This window comes from Odontesthes bonariensis, chromosome 6, assembly GCF_027942865.1.
Source record: "Odontesthes bonariensis isolate fOdoBon6 chromosome 6, fOdoBon6.hap1, whole genome shotgun sequence".
NCBI classification, from domain to species: Eukaryota; Metazoa; Chordata; class Actinopteri; order Atheriniformes; family Atherinopsidae; genus Odontesthes; species Odontesthes bonariensis.
Window position 1 is genome coordinate 16312561 of NC_134511.1, and position 19315 is coordinate 16331875.

Genomic DNA, 19315 nt, shown 5'->3' on the forward strand with positions numbered 1-19315 from the left:
TTAATTTCATTCTTTGTTTTCATTTCTTTACGTGGCTGCCCATTTGGTTACACAAAGTGGCTGCTAGTGTTTTGATGTCCATTTAAAAGTATCATACCTGCAGGGTTGCTTGAAGGTTTGTGAATAGTTTGGAAGTCTCTCTTCTTCTGAGTTAAGAAGACCTACAGCATCCTCAGATTTTCTCACAAGTCTGAAAAATAGACCTCATGAACCAACTATAACAAATGTGGCAATATGTAATTGGTCATTTTTTTTATTGAGCGAAACGAGCTTGTATTACATAAGCGTGACTGGCAAAGTATGTGAACCTGTGCCTCCAGTATCTGGTGGCACATCTGCTGTGCAACAACTGCAACTGCAATGTTTCCGCTAACTGTTGATCAGTTTTGCTCATCGAGTTGGAGGAATTTCAGTCCATAATTCCTTTGTAACAGCTTCACTTCTGGGAAATTAGTAGCTTTACTTAAAATAAATGCTCATTTTCGGTCTGTTCACTGGAATTAAGGTCAGAATTTTGACTTATCAGTTCCAGAACATTAACTCAGAACAATTAGCTTAAAGTTTTGTCTTGCTGCTTAACCAAACATTTTTTTTCGGATTCATTGTGCAGACTGATATCTTGACATTTACATGTATAATTCAACCCCTTCTGCCCCAGATGCCGTCTTCACAGTATTGGGGTGTTTTCCTTTTTGACAGCATGACAGAAGTGTGTTTAGCAGTGTTTTTTGAGAGCAGTGGCTTTGTATTTATTTTATTTAGTGATGTTTTGATAGTGGATTCCTAAACCTGAACAATATAAGAGAGACCTTTAGCGGATCAGAAGCTATCCCGGGTTCCTTTATGGCACCATGCTCTAGAAGGGATCTTTGTTGATCCATCACTGTGAGGTCAGGAGCATATGAACGGTCTTAAATTGTCTCCATTTGAACACATTAAGTCTGTCTATGGATTAGTGGAGTGCAAACTCTTTAGTTTTGTTACCTTTTCTAGGACAATAAGCATCAACAGCTCTAATTCTGAGGTCCTCGGACATCTCCTGTGGATCTCCTGTAAGTTCTCATACTTTTTTCCCTGAAATATGTAATATTGGATGATTTAAAAGTATTAATTTTCTTAATTAAATTATCTTCTTGTACAAATTCTGTGGATATTTTTGGTAATTTTATTTTAAATGGAGAATTCTGAAGGCTGGTTTCATTCACACTGTGTATAAAAACACACATAAAAAAAAAATATATATATATATATTTTGTAGTACATAAAGCAATGCAAAAGGGTGAGGTTGAGGGAGTTGTTCATGTTGGTGAAGAGTAGAGTGATGACATGCAGCAGGTAACTGTATTTAAAGTAGCACTGATGTAATGTTACAGGAAAAATAAGAAACAAGAAACATAACACATTCTCAAAACACTAAATGTGATGAACAAACATACTCACAAAAGGACAAAATAAATGAACAAAAAAAAAATCTTCTGATTCATCTCTCCTTGTATTTATAATGTGTTGCAATATAGCAGAGAACGTTTTGAAGGGCTTCCAAATGAAATTTGCAATATCTGACCAAACTTCATTTGTGAGGCGGGGACGATGATGATTATAAGTTACATTTTAATCACTTAAAGCATGACGGGGATAAACATGCTGCTGTTGTAATGTTGTGCATTTCCTATTAGTCATGATACAGAGCACCAAAGCAAAGGCCTGGAGTATATAAACACGTTTCATTGGTTTTATGATGGAAATCAATCCCATCTTCAATCTGTTCTGATTTACGGCCTACAGTGAGCAGAGGGAGAGATGATCATGATCATATTCTTGTCATTAATATAAATCTGCACATCGGTAATCTCACCAACAAAACTAAGCAAAGCAAAAGCGACAGAATGAGAGCTAATTAATTATTACTTATCAATAGCAACAATGAAGCTAATTCTGCATCTGTCTGTCATCCAGTTTTTTCCTCTGAGCTCTCCAATGTGATGTTTGATATTATCCCGCGCCTTGCTCGTACACTCTATCCGTGTGTCTCATTTTTCTTTTTAAAAATTTTTTTCATTCATGATGCAGAAGTGTGCTGTTATCTAGTTGTTTGTTTGTGTGTGATGTGGTACTCTAAAGCAAAATCATGTGGCGCACGGCTGGAGCCTCTGGGCGCTCCAGGACAGTTTCAGGCCCGGGAATGTATATAACAAAGGTTGGTGTACTCCAAAATGACTTGGAGGCACCATAGTTTTAAGGTTCACTAACCTCTGTAGTGTTACTTTAAGACCTCGGCTGGTACAAAACTTAAATCGCCAAATGTCTCCTCGGAATGAGTTTGTAGCTTTCATTTTGAAGCTTTTATAGTAGACTGTAATATGTGTGCAAACTGCCTGGCTTTAGATTTTTCTGCTCTCAAAATCAAACGTTTGATAAAACTATGCTGGAGATGTGACTCGGAGTCTTTTCATCAATTAAACCAAAGTCAATATGATGGCATAGTGACAAGATAAAACCACAGTTCTCTGAAAGGGGGAAAAAAGATTTGCTAGTGCCAGATAAACTCCTGAAATGTACCTGTCTGTGGTTTTGGAAAAGTGTGAGGCGTTAATAATTTGAATCTATTTTCAGGATCAGTGTGTCTTTGTTGGACGGAGGGACTCATTGAAACACCGTACATCGGCGAATTAGATGCAGCAGCACGTCTGCCACGCCTCTTTCCTGCATGGCATGTGTGGTGTAACCATGGTAACCCCTGTTGGTGGTTCATTCATAGGTGCGGAATATCAGGCAGGGCATGAAAAAGACAGATTTAGAGGTGAGAACCACTGACTGGCAGAGAGATGTGGCATCTGTGATTCATCTGGCAAAGAGTTCTTCATCAGATGAATCAGCTCTCTGTCTGTCAGTCTGTCTCAATACGTCAGAGGAGCCCTGAAAAATGGTGTCGAGGCATTCAAAGAATTCAGCATGTTGGTGTATTGGTAATCCGTAAACATCTGTTCACATGCACTCAAGGCAGTCTAATTCCAGTTTTTGATTTTCTGTCACTGGCCTTGTATTTCTGTAAAAAGAAAATCATTAAATGTAATTTCACATGAAATTTGTTTGTCAATACTTTGATTCCTTTAAGTCTTTAAGACGGTCTCGTAAATTAATTTAATGTTTGGCATTTTAAGAAAGAACATTTTTTTCGCCTTTATTGTCTCTTCAGGAGAGAAATTTTGCGTGGGCATGAGAAGGTGTGATTTACAATGAACGAACAAGACTTAGACACGACTTAGGTACCACAGAGGGAACACACAAAAAACATAAAATATATGCTAAACAAGGAAACATGTAAACATAGATACACTGTAGCCTAGTTTGCCTACAGCCATAGCCCCCGCAGCAGACAACCATTTAGTGCACACAACCCTCCCTCTTGATCCTATCATCCCATCATCAGTAATTCTACCCCATTTGGACATCCATTGCACATACCTCCTAAATGTATTAAAAAAAAAATAATAATAATAATTATACATATGATGCTAAAATAAAAATACAACCCCCCCCCCACCACACACACACGCACATAAAAACACTACCTAAGATTACAATAAAGAACCTGACACATGCACCCCCCCACCCCCACCACCACCACACACACACACACACACACACACACACACACACACACACACACACACACACACGAAACCATTAAGACATATTATTTAGTAGCCTAATTGACCAAGGGACCATTGAAAATTTGAACCTATTCGTTTTACATTTCGGGACCCTGTATCTTCTTCCTGAGGGCAGTATCTCATATTCACCATGCAAAATATGTTCACCATCCACTAAGATTTTCAGACTCTGCCTTTTCACTGTTTCATCAAATAACGCTTGCAAAGATGTGGGAGAGGGCATGCCCATTATTTTCCCCGCTCTCTTGATGAGAGTTTGGAGTTCACCTTTCAATTTAATAGACAGGTTCCCAAACCATACAATAATCCCATATCTAATAATGGATTCAATGGAAGCCCTGTAAAAGGCCAACATTATTTCTTTCTCAATGCCAAACACTCTCAGCCTCCTCAAAAAATGTAGACGCTGGCTGATTCTTGCATTTAAAAATTCAATATGCTGGCCCCATTTTAATTGGGAATCAAATACCACATCTAAGTATTTGTATGTGGAGACCTGCTCCAATGCCTCCCCATTCAGTCACCACCTCATGGTTAACTTTTGACCTGGGGTCAAAGACCATTTCTTTTGTTTTGCTTACATTTAACACCAGATTGTTTAGTTCACACCACAACAAAGCTCTATCTATTTCTGACTGATAGCTAGAAGAATCAGAGTCGTGTGTCAGTAGACTAAGAATGACTGTGTCATCTGAAAACTTGATTATGTAATTGTTTGTGTGGTGGTTTCTGTATTCGTTTGTGTATAGTGTGAACAATAACGGGGAACTCACACAACCTTGTGGGACCCCGGTGTTAATTGTCAGTGTGTCAGAGAGTGTAGAGTTTATCCTGACCTGTTGTGTTCTATCAGTGAGAAATGCATTGTACCATTTAATGATTACCGGGCTGACATGCATTTGCTGTAACTTCTCTAAAAGAATACTGGGCACAATTGTATTAAACGCAGAACTAAAATCCATAAAAAGAAGCCTGGCATATGCCTTGGTGTTTTCAAGGTGCTTGAGTATGAGATGTGATGTGATGCATAAGGCATCAGCAGTGCTCCTTCTCTCTTTATACGCAAACTGATAGGGGTCAAGAAGATGTTGCACCTGTGCTCTTAACTCCCCCAGCATTATACGCTCCAATGATTTCATCACCACGGAAGTTAATGCGACTGGCCTGAAATCGTTATTCTCACGTGAACAGGGTTTTTTAGGTACTGGAATTATCATTGCTTTTCTCCAAGCTGTGTGTATTGTGTGTGTGTATACTGAGAGCTGGAACAGAGGGCCCCAAGCTGGTGCAAGTTCTTGCGCAAAATCATGTAGAATGAATGGTGAAATCCTATCCGGCCCACTTGCTTTCCTTGTATGCAAGGCTCTGAATGCTCTCACAACAGTAGGGGTGTCAATAACTATTTGTGCATCTAATACATTGTCAGTACATGGTAGACTTGAAGCCATATGATCTACAATATCAAACCTTTTATAAAATAAATTCAACTCATTTGCACGCTCCAATTCATTGCAAACATTAAGTGTCCTTGCCCTATTATTGAAGTTTGTCATGTCCTTTACAGAGTCCCACATCTTTTTTGTGTCCTTATTTAGAAATGTTTCTTTAATCTTCAGTCTATGTTTTTCCCACGCCTCCCTTAGTTTCCATTTCAGTTCTTTTTGGACGCTCCTCAACTCGATTGTGTCGTTATTCTTCAAGGCTCGCTTTTTACGCGTAATGCATTCTTTAATGTCGGGGGTGATATAGTCCTTATCGTTAGGGTAAATTTTTTATATTTTTCTTAGGCACCACTGCCTCCAAGCAAAAATGTATATAGTCCGTAATCACTTCCACCTTATAGTCTAGGTTCTCCTCCTGATGGAAGACGTCCCAGTCCGTCGCAAAAAAACATTGGAGTAGATATTGAATTGTGTTCCTCATCTGAGACCTCTGAAAATGAAGCCCATACCCCTTTCTTATTGCTGCACAATATTGCACAGCATTCTCTCTACAGAAAGGGACAAACCAAACACTGACTCTATTTAAGCAGTTTCAGATGGCCGCTGTAGTTTTTCCTGCACACGTTGAAATGTAGGTTGAGGTTGGGGTTTGAATGTGTAATTTATAGCGCTACATGGTCACTACATCCGACACACTGGACGCTTAATGTTGGTTGATCTATAAACTCTTACAATTCTGTGATCTTTATATGACAAACAGTGTTTTTTTTCAATTTAATTTAATTGCAGAGTATAATGATATTAATAACAATGTTCCTGGCATCCGGGTGCCAGGAGCAATTATACTTTACTAAATGAATCACACTTGTCAGTGTGTTGCTGTGGGGTGATGTTCAGTTCCTTACAGTATGTGTAAACATTTTGTATGCTGTTATTTGGATGTGTGAAGTGATCTCAAAGTCAGAAATGCTCAGTAGTCTTATCTGTTTAGCGCCTTCCCTCACTGTGTAACTGTAGCTCTTTGACCTCTCTTTTCTCTTTGTCTGTTTGCTTATTAGGATGGGGGCTTCAGACAACATCTACAAAGGGCGCAGCACGTTCATGGAAGAGCTGACAGAGGCCTCCGGCATCATTTCCAGAGCAACAGAGCGCTCGCTGGTCATCCTTGATGAATTGGGACGGGGTACAAGTACTCATGATGGGATTGCAATTGCCTTTGCCACCCTGGAGTACTTCATCAGAGATGTAAGTTATATATTGTGTGTGATGTGAAGAAAAACATTTCTGTTGCAGGTAACTGCATGGATGTTAACAATCCCAAATCAATTGATCTTGTTTATAAATCCATGAGCACTGTGGGATCTTCACTCTGGCCCACATAATCATCAGAGTAATAGCTTTTGGTGAGGAGGTGTGTGTATATATCAGTTTATGTGCATTCTTACGTTTGATTGTAAGTGCTTGTGGACTCTGTAGACTTCTGTGATTGGTTTGTTTTGCTGTGAAACAAGTCACCAGTGGGGCTTCAGAAGAGCAGCTCACTAAGCAGAAGTGCAGAGAAGCAGGATCTATAACGTCAATATCAAGTGAGAGCGCAGGACACAATAGAAAAGCGGGGAATAAAGAACAGTGACCCCAGATACCCAAGTGTTTAAGGGAAGAGCAGTTTTACAGCAGCATACCTTATTCTAAGCATACTTGAGGCTGATGACCAGGTTTCCAAGATTGAATTTATTCATCATTACACATGATTTATCTAATTACAAATCATAGACCCCCTGCCACAAAGATTGCATCACAGCAGAAAAACATGTTTTGATAGACTGAAAATGAGCCAAAAACTTGGCTGACATCACTAGATACACATTAGCAGTCCCAAGCATTAGTGACATAAATGATGAGCGCATTCTGGCTCATTTCATAGTGACATGTTTTCTGCTCCCTCTTGTCCGAACTTATGACAGCAGTCAGAAAATCAGCTGAAGGCGAAATATTTATTAAAGAGTGCAATGAGAGAAACCCTGTTTGAGTTCTTGTTTTTCCAATATTTGCGATGTCCAAAATAGCTGTGAGGGTTAGGCTTGCGAGTTTATCTCATTAATCTCCCCCTGACACTCGATAGCTTCCCCAGAGTTTTAAACACCTAACTCTAACCCCGAGGGTGAAGGGCTGGGTAATGCATTATGGCAACAGTGAATCGGCTCAAAGATATATAAAATGTGTGTGTTTGTGGCTATTATACTTATTGGGTTCACATGTATTTACATGGTCACCCTGAGGATTTAACTTTAGGGAAAAGAAAACATCCCCCATAATTTCTATCAATACATTTTAATTTGTTTAGGGAAGACATGTTTAAAAGTTTAGGGTAAAGTTTGATTTTATGCAAGCACTGGTTGCAGTTGTGTAAGTCTTCAGAAATTGAATTTAGAGTCAGTGCAGTGTTCTTTATGTCATGGAAACATGACTGTATGTGTTCTGCTGGGAGAACTGCCACAGTCAAGAGCCCTTAGGGTATTGCGCAATGTTGCATATCTACATTTTAGCTGGAACAGATGAGTGCAGCACTGAGAGATTGAGAGTAAGGAGTTTGTGTTTTTAGTGCCAACACTGGCATGTCAGGCATTGCATACATGCAGAGAATTTAGATTCAATGTATTTACCATTCTATGGAGAATAAATTAAACAAAACTCACAAATGCTGTTTGACAGGGGTTATGCACTTTAGGCTGTCCCCATCTTAAACGCTGTTAAGATTCTGCCTCTCTGTAGTCTCTTTATACTCAAGCACATTACTGACCTGGCTCAGCCTTTTAGAAAATGTTGTTTTGAAGTGTTGTTATATTTTTACCAGTTGGTAGGTGTGCGTGTAGTGTTAGTGCCCTCCGTGTTGCAGCTCATCTGGAGAGAGAGGATTTGTCAAATCAGACAATCTACGCTGACCTTAGGAAGCATGTATTAATCTCTCATTTGAAGCACTTTGTTTTTTTGTTCTGTGAGCTATTGTGTTTTTTATTGCTGTTTCCGCTGACAGTCGGTGGAGTACATAATCTGCTTGCTCTGAATATGGGTCTTTTTCATCAGAACAGTGAGAGTGCAGAACCATTTCTGCTTGAATATTTTTTTAAGAACCATCCCGCATTTCCACAGATTAGAGAACTGAACATTACGTCATAATTTTTTAATGGTGTTTTGGCAACAGGCCCTTTGGGGAGTTACTGCCTCCTACTGGACCGCTCTTGTTTTATCTAAACAGTGGAGCATTTGTTGCGTTGGCTTCTCTACTCCCATAGTCAATAATGCCCGTTGGAACCTGCAGGTTTTGTGGAGCCAGTTTCTCAGAGTCGGCGTCAGTCTTTTTGAGGTGAAAATGCATGAAACTGGTTCCAGAAAGCCTCCATTTCCACGTCGGTGAGAAAAAGGCCTCTGCCTCCCACGGCGCAGCCCCCACTGAAGGCCACAGTCAATATTCATGGGTTCCTGGAGTTTAGCTCTAGTGTTGCCCTGTGTGTAACCAAAGCTGACGAGTTGAATCCAATATACGAGTGCTGGTATTTAGGTTCATTTTCTGTTTTCTAAGATCTTAGTCCAAAAGCACAAAATTGCCTTGAGTTAACCATAATGAAATATAGGTGAGTAAACATTTACCTTTGAAAATCTCCTTCCAGTTTTTATGTTTTGCCAGTTCTACATTAATATTTTGGGCAGGATGTTGTAGTTATGTAATCCTGCTGGAAAAGGTAGAATGAAAATGTGTAAGTCGCATTTATGCAGCAGGGAGCCGAGGAGGAAGCGTTCTACCTGTTGTATAACAGCATTGATTTGTTAGAGAAGCCTTGCTATTAAAGGAAAGGCAAACAAAAGGGCACAAAATGAGTTTTGCTTTACAGAAAGAAGCCTGCTCAGTTCAGGCAGACTTGCAGTCTTTTCATGCTGAATCCTTTACTTCCGCCTCCTTCAACTCTGCAACATCCTCCTCAGCAGACCACTCACGTCAAAAGTCAGACTATCTCTCCTTTGACTCGGTTGTTATAGAAACACACCTTTCCCTCTCCCCAACACTCACCTGACAAGTAGTTACACATGTAGATGGGTTTCATAACAGCACTCAATAATGGAGATGGCCTTGAGAGAAATAAGATGGGAAGCAGAGATTAGAGGTTCTCTGAAACTATAAAGTTGTGTCTGCTAGAATATGCCTGGTTTTACTGTGAAATAATGACTGGTATAAAGTTCAGCTCATGACCATCTGATTTAATTCCCTTTAACCTGTGACATTTGAAATGCCTCACATTATCCTCTTCATACTTGTACTTTTTTACCAGTATCTTCACACTAAGCTTTGCAGTACACATCCCTCACCGTTGCCATCATGACTCAGACTTGAATATGACCTTACTAACATTGTAAAGAGGAAAACATGTCCAGCTTGACAGCTGCAGACTCAAAGGGGATCCATACCTCAGCTCTTTGCTGTACACTACTCTGTGCCTACATTGTTCTCATGCACATGGATGCATTTGAACAGATAAGATCAAAAGGGAGCTGTTTGGTCATAAAAGCAGCACCTTAGGAGAAAACCAAACGCAGCATAGACGCACAAAGACGTCATACCAGCTGTCAAGCATGGCGGTGGAAGAGTGATTTTTGGACTTGTTTTGCAGCCACAGGACCTGGACACCTTCAAGTAGTCAAGGTCACTATGAACTCCACTGTTTACCCAAGTGTTATCGGGACAAATGTGAGGCCATCTGTCTGACAGCTAAAGTTTTGGTCAAAACTGAGACGTGCAACAGGACAATGACTCTAAACACAACAGCAAATCTACAACTAAAAGAACTAAAAAGAAAAAAAAAATCAAGATGTTGGACTAACCCTTAGACGCCAACGTGATTGAAATGCTGTGGTGTTAACCACAATGTACTGAAGCAGTGTTGTAAAGAAGAGTGGGTGGAACTTCTACCATAATGAACCAACCATAATCCCTTAAAAAATTAATAGTTGTAGCTGCTAAATTTGGTTCTACAATTTCCATACACTGTTTCTGCATTTTTGTTCATCCACACATAATGAAAAGGTGGAATAAATCCTATGTTGTTCATCTGAGGCAGCAATTATCTGATTATCAGACCTGATGGGACCAGATGTTTTTTTTAATTTTGTCCTGATATGTAAAAGGAAGGCGTAGTTTCTTTGTTGCATTACTGTATGCACTCTAGATCTTTGCTGTCCTCACACACGGCACCTCAGCGAGCGCCATGTTGGTAGTGAGGTGAAAACACAGGAGGGATGTTGAGTTAGAATTGGATTTGCATTTAATTGGACAGGGGAGAGTAACAAGACAAAGAGACGCTATTAGTGGTGTTGACACCTCTAGCCCTCCCCTCAGGATCAGATTTCCCGACCAGAGGTACAATTGTGAGTGCGCAAGTGCTTTTGACAACATATCATTTTAAAGGAGTAGGGAAGAGTGGTGAGACTAATGATGTGCAGAAAAACATACAGCAATTTACTGTTCAAAACCAGAAACACAATACATTACAGTCTGTCAGATATTCAGGGCATAACTTAACTTCCTATTTGACCTGTCCAAGCATTCCTCTGACTGTTTGCAAACATAGAGCAGACAATACTGATACATAATTATTTATATATATATATATATATATATATATATATATATATTTTTTTTTATGGGGTTCTAAACCTTCCTTTTGGCTTCATTATAGCCTTACTATGCAATTGCATTACCTATTTGCCAGGGCATACATCTGGAACCAGGTAACTGTTCACATTTAACTTAATGATATCTAACACAACTGTTTGATCCCTGAAATAACCAATTAATTAAAATTGTAATTATTGTCTAACCGATTAATTGTTTGAGCACTAAGGTCATCAGATTGTTGCTCTGCAGAGCAAAGCTTTCAGTGCACCCTGGGGTGGTCCGGTAATGAGCTGCCATTACCACCTAATCAGATCATTATCCAGACTGCAGCCTCCCTCCGCTGCACTTGCTTTGTTTGTACCTTTCAGTGCAGTTGGAGACAGTCGTTCGTCAATGTGTGCTTGTGGGTTATTGATGAGTTGTACATGCATCTCAGCAGGTTCACATCTTTGTGTCTTTGCTTGAAGCATGTGGGAGAGGAACTGCACCGTCTCCTTCTTGTAGAAGTATTACTTGTGACATGTGACCTTTCTTGCACACGGTGGTTTATGGACCCACGCTGGAGCTAGCTTGGAGTCCTGAAGCTCCCTAACAGCTGCGACGCCTTGAGATTCAGGCCTGCTTCACAGTGAGGGCTGATGCTTGATTTCTTATCATTATCGCCATTGTTGAACATAATGATGATTAATACCAGCACATTCTGAATTTTCGTTCCAGCGGTATTTGGGTTCCAACAGTTTTTTTTTTTTTTTTTTTTTTTTTTTTTTTTTTTTTACATTCTCAAGACTGATTTACAACATATGAGAGAGGATATTTGTCACGTATTCTTTGCGCTTCCATCTGCATTTACATAATTGGCTTGTTAAAGTAAGCAGGAGAAGGAACTGCATTTGTTTTTAGAGAAGAAGAAGTTGTTTTCAGAGAGCAGCACTTTGTGGCTAAATGTGTGTGCAAAGGCTGAGTGAGGGTGTGTATGCACCTCTCTCTTTGTGATTTTCATGTCTTACCATTAATGCCTGAATTCAATCATGTAGCCTTTGGGTGACTTCAGGACTGACAGAGATTAAAGAATGGCAGGATGAGGTGAAGAGCCTTCTCTTGGCTTAATCTCTCTCTGGAGCCTGAAAAGCTGAGTGTCGTGTTCACAGTGAGGGGCAGAGAAATGGGCAGGATTAAATGTAGCAATCCTGCAGACAGAGGAGCAAAACAAAATAAGTAAATAGACTGTTTAGGAAAAAATATGGAATGTATCAAAGCACAGCGGATGCTGATGCTCTGTTCTTTAACAGCTACCGATTTTGCATTGTTGTTACACGAACTGCTTTTAGTTATGCAACATTTTTTATCATCTAATTCATCTTTTGTTTTCCAGTTTTTTTTTTTGTCCTACTTTCCCTTTCATTAGGAATTAGAAATGGTAAGGAAATCACCAAATAAATATTCATTTACGTCAAAGCCATTGGATGGAATCGCTAAAAAAACAAAACATTGCTGTGTTTACCCGGCACATCACTCATTTAGGTACTGTATGGGTAAAGATACAGGTTATGTTTAAGTCGTTGTGTATACATTAAATTGTTATATGTGTCTTCAATGTCTTGTTGAAATGAGCGAGGTGTTGTCTGAGGAAAATGTCCGGATAGCAACTGGCTGCCTCTTTTTGATGCAGCTACTGTAGTAAGGGCAGTGCTCAGTTATCTGATCATGTTAGATCAATGTTAGAAACTACTCCCCCAAGTTTGTCTTATCTGCAGCCAATAGCTCCACATTTACTGTTATCTTTATACTCTTGTCAATCAAACATAATTTTCAAATGATTTGTACAGCAATGCAAAGCTGGTGAGTACGTGGAGAGATGGCAGCTCTACCGTTAGTAAGCCAAACATGACAGGCGGAGGGTTAATATCAAGTTAGTCTGAACTTAATTTTCTACTTTCACCGACCAAAGGGGCATCTTCCGTGGCCCTCGACCAACACAAGTTACAGTGCAGAGCAGCAAATGCGGTGATGACAGTTCTTCCTGGAGATATGCTGTGTTCTACTCAATGTGAACACGAGGAACAGATTGCATTTACAACTGGATGACTCATTTTTGGTGCTACCCTGATCTTTGAAGTTTACAATGAAAGACGGAGGAGTTTCTAGAGACTTCACTTTCACCTTTTTTTTTTTTTTTTTTTTTTTAGGTGAAAGCCCTTACCCTGTTTGTGACCCATTATCCTCCTCTATGTGAATTGGAGCGGCTGTATCCTGAAAATGTATCTAACTACCACATGGCATTCTTACTCAATGAGCCTGACATCTGTACTGACACAGACGGTACGTTTTTATTTCTATGTGAATAAAAAAAATGCCTTAACTATTGTTTGTACAAAAGAGTGTCTGTGCTGCTTTGAACATAAATTTGGAGCAATCCTAATTGGGTAATTTTGAAATCAAAGTCACTTTGTTGTATATAATTGGAATCCCTGACAGATGGAGAAGTTCAGCCAGAGTTCATCACCTTCCTCTACCAGCTAACTGAAGGAGCTGCAGGGCGGAGCTACGGCCTCAATGTTGCACGCCTGGCTGATATTCCAGATTCCATACTGCACAGTGCTGCCCGCAAAGCCCGGGAGCTGGAGAGCATGGTCAATGCTAGGAGGTAGCGCACTCATGAACTAATATTCACCCTGACCATTAGTTAAAGGGGAGACTTGTGTTACATTTCAAGATACGGTCTCTGAATTTATCTGTATATTGTAGCCAAAAAGTCAAGAGATCTAGCCTTCTTTTGACTCTTTTTGTTTCACGTGTGCCCTTCATCTCGTGTGTTTTGTGTAGAAATTACGATAATCTCACAGTTGTGTATCTATAGAGTTTATCAAAAGTTTCGAAGCTCAAAGGAGTCTTGTAGCTGAAAGCTAAAAGTCAAACTGAGTCATGAAATAATAATCCTCAAAGGAGCTTCACCAACACTAAACTTACTCTTGATTTAAGCTTTGAAACTCAACTTAACTTGATTTAATCCTTGCGCTAACACGTCTGAGACAGAAAATGTACCACTTTTCCTGGAAAGTCTGAGATGATGCACACAACACTTTAAAACAGTCTATAGGTGAAGGATGTCTTGTTTGAGATTCCTTGAGTTCAAGACATGAAAAGCCAGAGTTCAGTTGACTTCTTAAGGTGTTATGATGTCAGCTCTATTTCAAATGCCTTTTAAAAACTACTTATGACTTTAAGTTTAAGTTTTCTATCGACTAAAAAAAACCTTTATTTTTCCAGTCTCCTTTTCTTTTGGTTAATTGAATCACACTGGAAATGGGATGTAAATAACTGTAAAAATTATACAAAAACCCTAATTTGCAACTGATGTTTGGATTTCGTCAGCTGACATCAAATCACAATATAATCATATAATCAACAAGATAGTTATATTTTGTTCTTTTAATTTCACTTTCATCATCATCATCATCATCATCATCATCAATACCGGTATATCGCAACACCCCTCCCTCAGACTGCTGTCAGGTTTGTATGAGGTTTTAATCCAAAGTGTTTTATGTACAATTAATGGTTTTCGGCAAACCCCACTTGGAGAAGCAAACATGACTACTGTTACAGACCCTAAGCAATGATGTGCTGAGTATAAGGTCAGAGGCAAAAAATATTTTTGCCTCCTAAAAATAGTCAGCTTAAAGGTACTCTTTATTCAGAATATTCTCACTGCTTTGCTTTGGAGTGGGACTGCACATTGAATCGGGAAGCTGAATCAGTTATATCGCTCTCTTCAAAGCCACCAGACCCCACAGTCATTTTACGTGAGTGAACATGGGAGGTGCTGATATATAACGGCTTTAGCTTTCCATTAGAAAGGCCTGTCAGTGAACAAGGTAAAGCAGTTAAGATATTCTAAATGGTTTTAGATATTGATCACTGAGTATGGGTAATTACTTCAAACATCCCACTTTTCATAAATCTGGACTAACTCTTTAATGCTTTTCAGGAGGAAAGTTTTTCATAAGGATGCAACGATACTCGGCTAGATACTCTGCTAACAATTGGGACAGGAGATGGAAATTTGCCTTATTGTTAGTGTTAGTTTACTTGTTAATACCTCAGTAATTTCAGTTTTTCCAAATAAAGTCTTTTGTCTCTTTAAATTTCTCATCTCACTCTGAAACGGACAGCCTGCTAGGAGCCGAGTCCTGCTTAGCCTCTTCCAAAGTAATCCTCACCATATGAAATATCTGTCAGCACACACACAAATGCAAACAAAGTCATACCTTGCGATCAGTGTAATCCTCCTTTTATGAAATGTTCGTACTTTGTTGGAGCAAAGAGATGCAGTGCACATCTATTATACACAGAGGATTCGAGGATGGAATTTATTGTATTCTTCCCAGACAAATATGAAGATACAATGTGATGGCTCGACGCTCATAGGACTATGTGGTTACATACAATATTTCAAGCACAGTATTATGTTTCATATTTCATTGTTTTTGTTTCTGTTTCTGTTTCTGTCTTTGTAGGAGGTATAAGAAACGTCTTTCAGATCTTTGGAGCATCTCAGACAAATCCTCCCTCATAGAGTGGCTGCAGTCAAACTCTTGACATCACTGCAACAGACACCATCGCCATCTGAACACAAAGGAAGCAGAAAATCTTGCTATCTGCGAATGTACGTGCTCATAGAAGAATCTATAAGCTCACAAAGAAAGGTGGAAAAATATTTTGCTTATGGAGAAAGAGAATTTTAACCCTCTCAGGTTCTGGTTATTCCCATCATGACAATGCCAATGAATACTAACTGATCAGGTTTTACGCACCGCACTGTGTGGCGTCTCTGTTTGGACATTAAATAAAGAAAAATGGCAAACCTGTCACACTTCTTGCTGCTTAACCTTTAAAGAGTTTTCTATTCACATAACATTGCAGTATTACAAGATTATCCTGCTTATTATGGACAAAAAAATTAAACTTGCATCAGAGTCAGATCATTTTTTTTCCATTTTTTTGTGTGCAATCTGAGTGGGTGGGATCTAGAATGGTTCATTTCTATCAACATCTGAATTGATTTAAAGAGCCTCTTTACCTCAAAAATATGTGAAAAAGAGAGACTTAACAATGAAAAGTCCCATCCATCCATTTTCTATACTCTCTTCATCCAATTTAGGGTCGCAGGGGGGCTGGAGCCTATCCCAGTCATCAGTGGGGGAGAGCCAGGGTACACCCCCGAAGAGGTCACCAGTACATCACACTCCTAGGGACAATTTAGAGACACCAATTAACCTTACATGCATTATTTTGGACAGCAGGAGGAAGCCAGAGTACCCGGAGAGAACCAGGCATACACGGGGAGAACATGCAAACTCCACAAAGAAAGACCCCACTCAGGAATCAAACCTGGAACCTTCTTGCTGTGAGGAGACTGTGCTAACCACCACACCACCATGCAGCCAATGAAAAGTCAATAATTGTAAAACTATTTATTTTTTTTTTTTAAACTAACATGGCATTCTTGAAATGGTTAAGCTTCTGAGATGTGTACTCAGAACAATCTGGTACAGTTCCCCCCAGCTTAAAAATCGCCTCCATCATTCCCATTCTCAAGAACCCTGGTTTGGACCCCAATAATCTCAACAAAATATAGGCTGATTTTTCCAACCTAATTTTCCTTCGCAAGATCCTGGAAAAAGTAGAGTCCATTCAGTTCCATCAATATCTGTCCAGCCTTAAGCTCTACGAAGCCTTACAGTCCACCTACGGAGCACACCACAGTACAGAGACCGCCCTGGATCATCCTCCTGGATCTCTGCAGCTTTTGACACAGTTTTCACCTCTATCCTCCTCAAACACTTAACCAACCCTCTTAGCATCACTGGTACAATCCTCTTTTGGTTTCAGTCTTACCGCTCAAACCAAACTCAGTTTGACAGCATAAATGGTTCCTCTTCATCTCCTGCTACAGTCAAAAAAGGTGTTCCTCAAGGCTCCGTTCTCGGCCCCCTACTTTTGTCAATCTACATGGTCCCCTGGGTCAAATCATTTATTAACATGGCCTCAACTTTCATTGCTGATGACACTCAGCTGTATCTCTGTACCTCACCATCGACCCAGCTACCCCCCACAATCTCTGGTCAACTGCCTTCATGACATACAAACCTGGATAACAATTAACATGCTCAAAGTCCACAGCAATAACACCGAGCTCTTGGTTGTGACCCCCAAGGCGTTGCTCAAGAATTTGGGAGACCTCATACTATATGTGGATGGCTGTTCCATCTCACCATCTCATGAAATTTGCAACTTGGGGCTCATCCTGGATCCCACCCTCTACAAATCAATCACATCACCAAATCTGCCTTTTTTCACTTTAAAAACATTTCCGCCCCTCACCCTCTAACTCTGTGGCAGAGACACTCATCCAAGCCTTCATCACCTCCCGTCTGGACTATTACAACAGAGTTCTATTCGGAGTTCCCAGCAAAGCCCTGGACAGGCTCCAGTATGTGCAAAACCTGTCTTAAATCTATACTTAAAACTCAGCTTTACACTGTGGCCTTTAAACAATTACCTGTTTAGCGACCTTGGGTTCCCTGCAGAGGCGCTATATGAATTCAAGTTATTTTTACAATTATTGTTATTATTACCAATCAAACGTTCTGTTGCAAAATGTCTACATTTTGCAACAGAACGTTTACAGAAAATTACAGAACGTTTACAGAAAATTTGAGAAAAAAAAATAAATTAAAAATTAAACAGAAGCCACCATGAACCCCTTGTCATGTGCTGTTGCCATATTCCAGAAATGCAATTTTGGGAGACATAGAAGAACAAGATGAAATGCTTGCAGACGTGGCCAAGTTATGAGGCAGAAACACTAGCACCTTTGAATAAGATTCAACAGCTGAAGCGTTAATAATGGGCCAAATCCATGCCTCAAGACACATTTTACAAACGATGTGTGAACAGATTAAATAGTTACTCTTGATGGAGCAGCTGCACGCTCTGTGCCTGGATGACTAGTGCACACAGGCCATCACCTTGAATCAGAAGCCATCAAGGTGGAGATACGGCCATGGGCTACTATTATAATGAAGGAGCTGTAGTTGGACTTTGGTTAAATATTAGCTCAAAATAAACAGTTGATCGTTTCAGTTACAACTTCTTTAAATCCAGAAACTGAAAAGTTCCTGGATGGAGAGCTCATATAGATAGCCTGAAAAGTTATTTTATAATAGTTGTGAACACCTCTATTCCCCTGAGCAAACTTCATTCTTAAATATTCAAGTTTGTAATTCACTAATACATTAATTTACAGTCCAACATGTTTTGGGCTGACTGAAAACACTTAATTTCTTGATCCATGTTTATATAATGTCATTTATGTTTGTCTTAATGACACTGTTGAAACAAACTGCATTTGCCACTGAGACCGTTTCTGCGGTGGCTTCATCTCTGCATCTCTCGCTCTCCCTCTAAACCACAACCAACGCTCCGCCTTTAATTCTGCCAACTCCAAGATCAGCGCGCATCATGGGGAGAGAGAAAGATAGAGAGCCCTAATAGGTGTGAGTGTTTGTTTGCCAGAGAGGGAGGGGGAGCTAACCGCTATCAAAGCCGATTACAGCGTATCGCATCTGTGATTCTCTCACTGTCTGTCCACTTGAGGGTCCTCTCCTCTGTGAACGACACGTCTCACGCGTTATCCCGCTTTTAAGCTGCTTCTTTATAGAAGGGAGGAATGCGTTTATTCTAGTGTAAGTGGGACTGGGACATCATTACCATGAGTTCCTCTGCAGAAGCGCTTCCGTCAACGGGGCAACTTTTCTGTGCGCCACCGCGCCACTGAGCCCTTTCTTGGAGGGGAAAGTTTAGACGCAAACCCCAGCGAGCATGGGCTCGCGGTGAAGGCTCCGGCTATCACACTTCCTTCTCTCTTCAAAGCCGAGCGACAAAATGCAGAAGAGCGTCCGCTATAACGAAGGGCATGCGCTATTTCTTTCGGCGATCGCGCGTAAAGAGGGAACCAAGCGCGGCTACCTGAGCAAGAAGACGGCAGAGAACAGCCGATGGCACGAGAAGTTCTTCGCCCTCTACCAGAATATACTTTTCTACTCTGAGAACGAGCAGAGCGCGCGACCTGCTGGGATTTACCTGTTGGAAGGATGCACCTGCGAGCGCGCATCGGCGCCCAAGATGTCCACGACTGGGAAGGAAGCGCTGGAGAAACAGGTGAGTAGTTTCATGAGAGCAGGGTGGCCTCAAATCAACAGTCCCTCAAAAGTCAAATGTCTTCCACCGCAACTTTCAAAAGTCTGGTCATATCACACTGACAGTAAAGCATATCAAAGGATCTCTTAGGCCAGAATGTCCGAAATACGCTATGTGGCGTTTCCAAGGCTTTTTCTTCATTTTACTGGTCGCTAATTACACCTGTTATGTCACAGTAAAAGACTACAACATCCCCTTGATTCCTCTGCACAGCCTCCTCTGCTCTCCACAATTTCAAAAAGCCCTGCGTCGTCCAGAGCTACAAGTGC

At 40.3% G+C, this 19315-nt stretch overlaps 2 protein-coding genes across 8 annotated transcripts in view; both read left to right on the forward strand.

The window, feature by feature from the left end:
- Window positions 1-17508, forward strand: part of msh3 (mutS homolog 3 (E. coli)) — a 47116-nt gene extending 29608 nt beyond the window's left edge. For 2 of the 3 annotated variants that reach the window (XM_075467626.1, XM_075467627.1), the window contains exons 21-24: window positions 6175-6361; window positions 12971-13103; window positions 13260-13428; window positions 15302-15657. In XM_075467626.1, the coding sequence (XP_075323741.1) occupies window positions 6175-6361; window positions 12971-13103; window positions 13260-13428; window positions 15302-15383 (571 nt within the window). In that variant the 3' untranslated portion in view covers window positions 15384-15657. Of the gene's footprint in view, window positions 1-6174; window positions 6362-12970; window positions 13104-13259; window positions 13429-15301; window positions 15658-15945 lie in introns of those variants that run through there. The other variant, XR_012769922.1, reaches the window with a different exon arrangement.
- Window positions 17509-18299: 791 nt separating this feature from the next.
- Window positions 18300-19315, forward strand: part of rasgrf2b (Ras protein-specific guanine nucleotide-releasing factor 2b) — a 47693-nt gene continuing 46677 nt past the window's right edge. For 2 of the 5 annotated variants that reach the window (XM_075467633.1, XM_075467630.1), the window contains exon 1: window positions 18300-19007. In XM_075467633.1, coding sequence (XP_075323748.1) covers window positions 18732-19007 — 276 coding nt within the window. In that variant the 5' untranslated portion in view covers window positions 18300-18731. The remainder of the gene's footprint in view (window positions 19008-19315) is intronic. The other 3 variants (XM_075467629.1, XM_075467631.1, XM_075467632.1) reach the window with 2 other exon arrangements.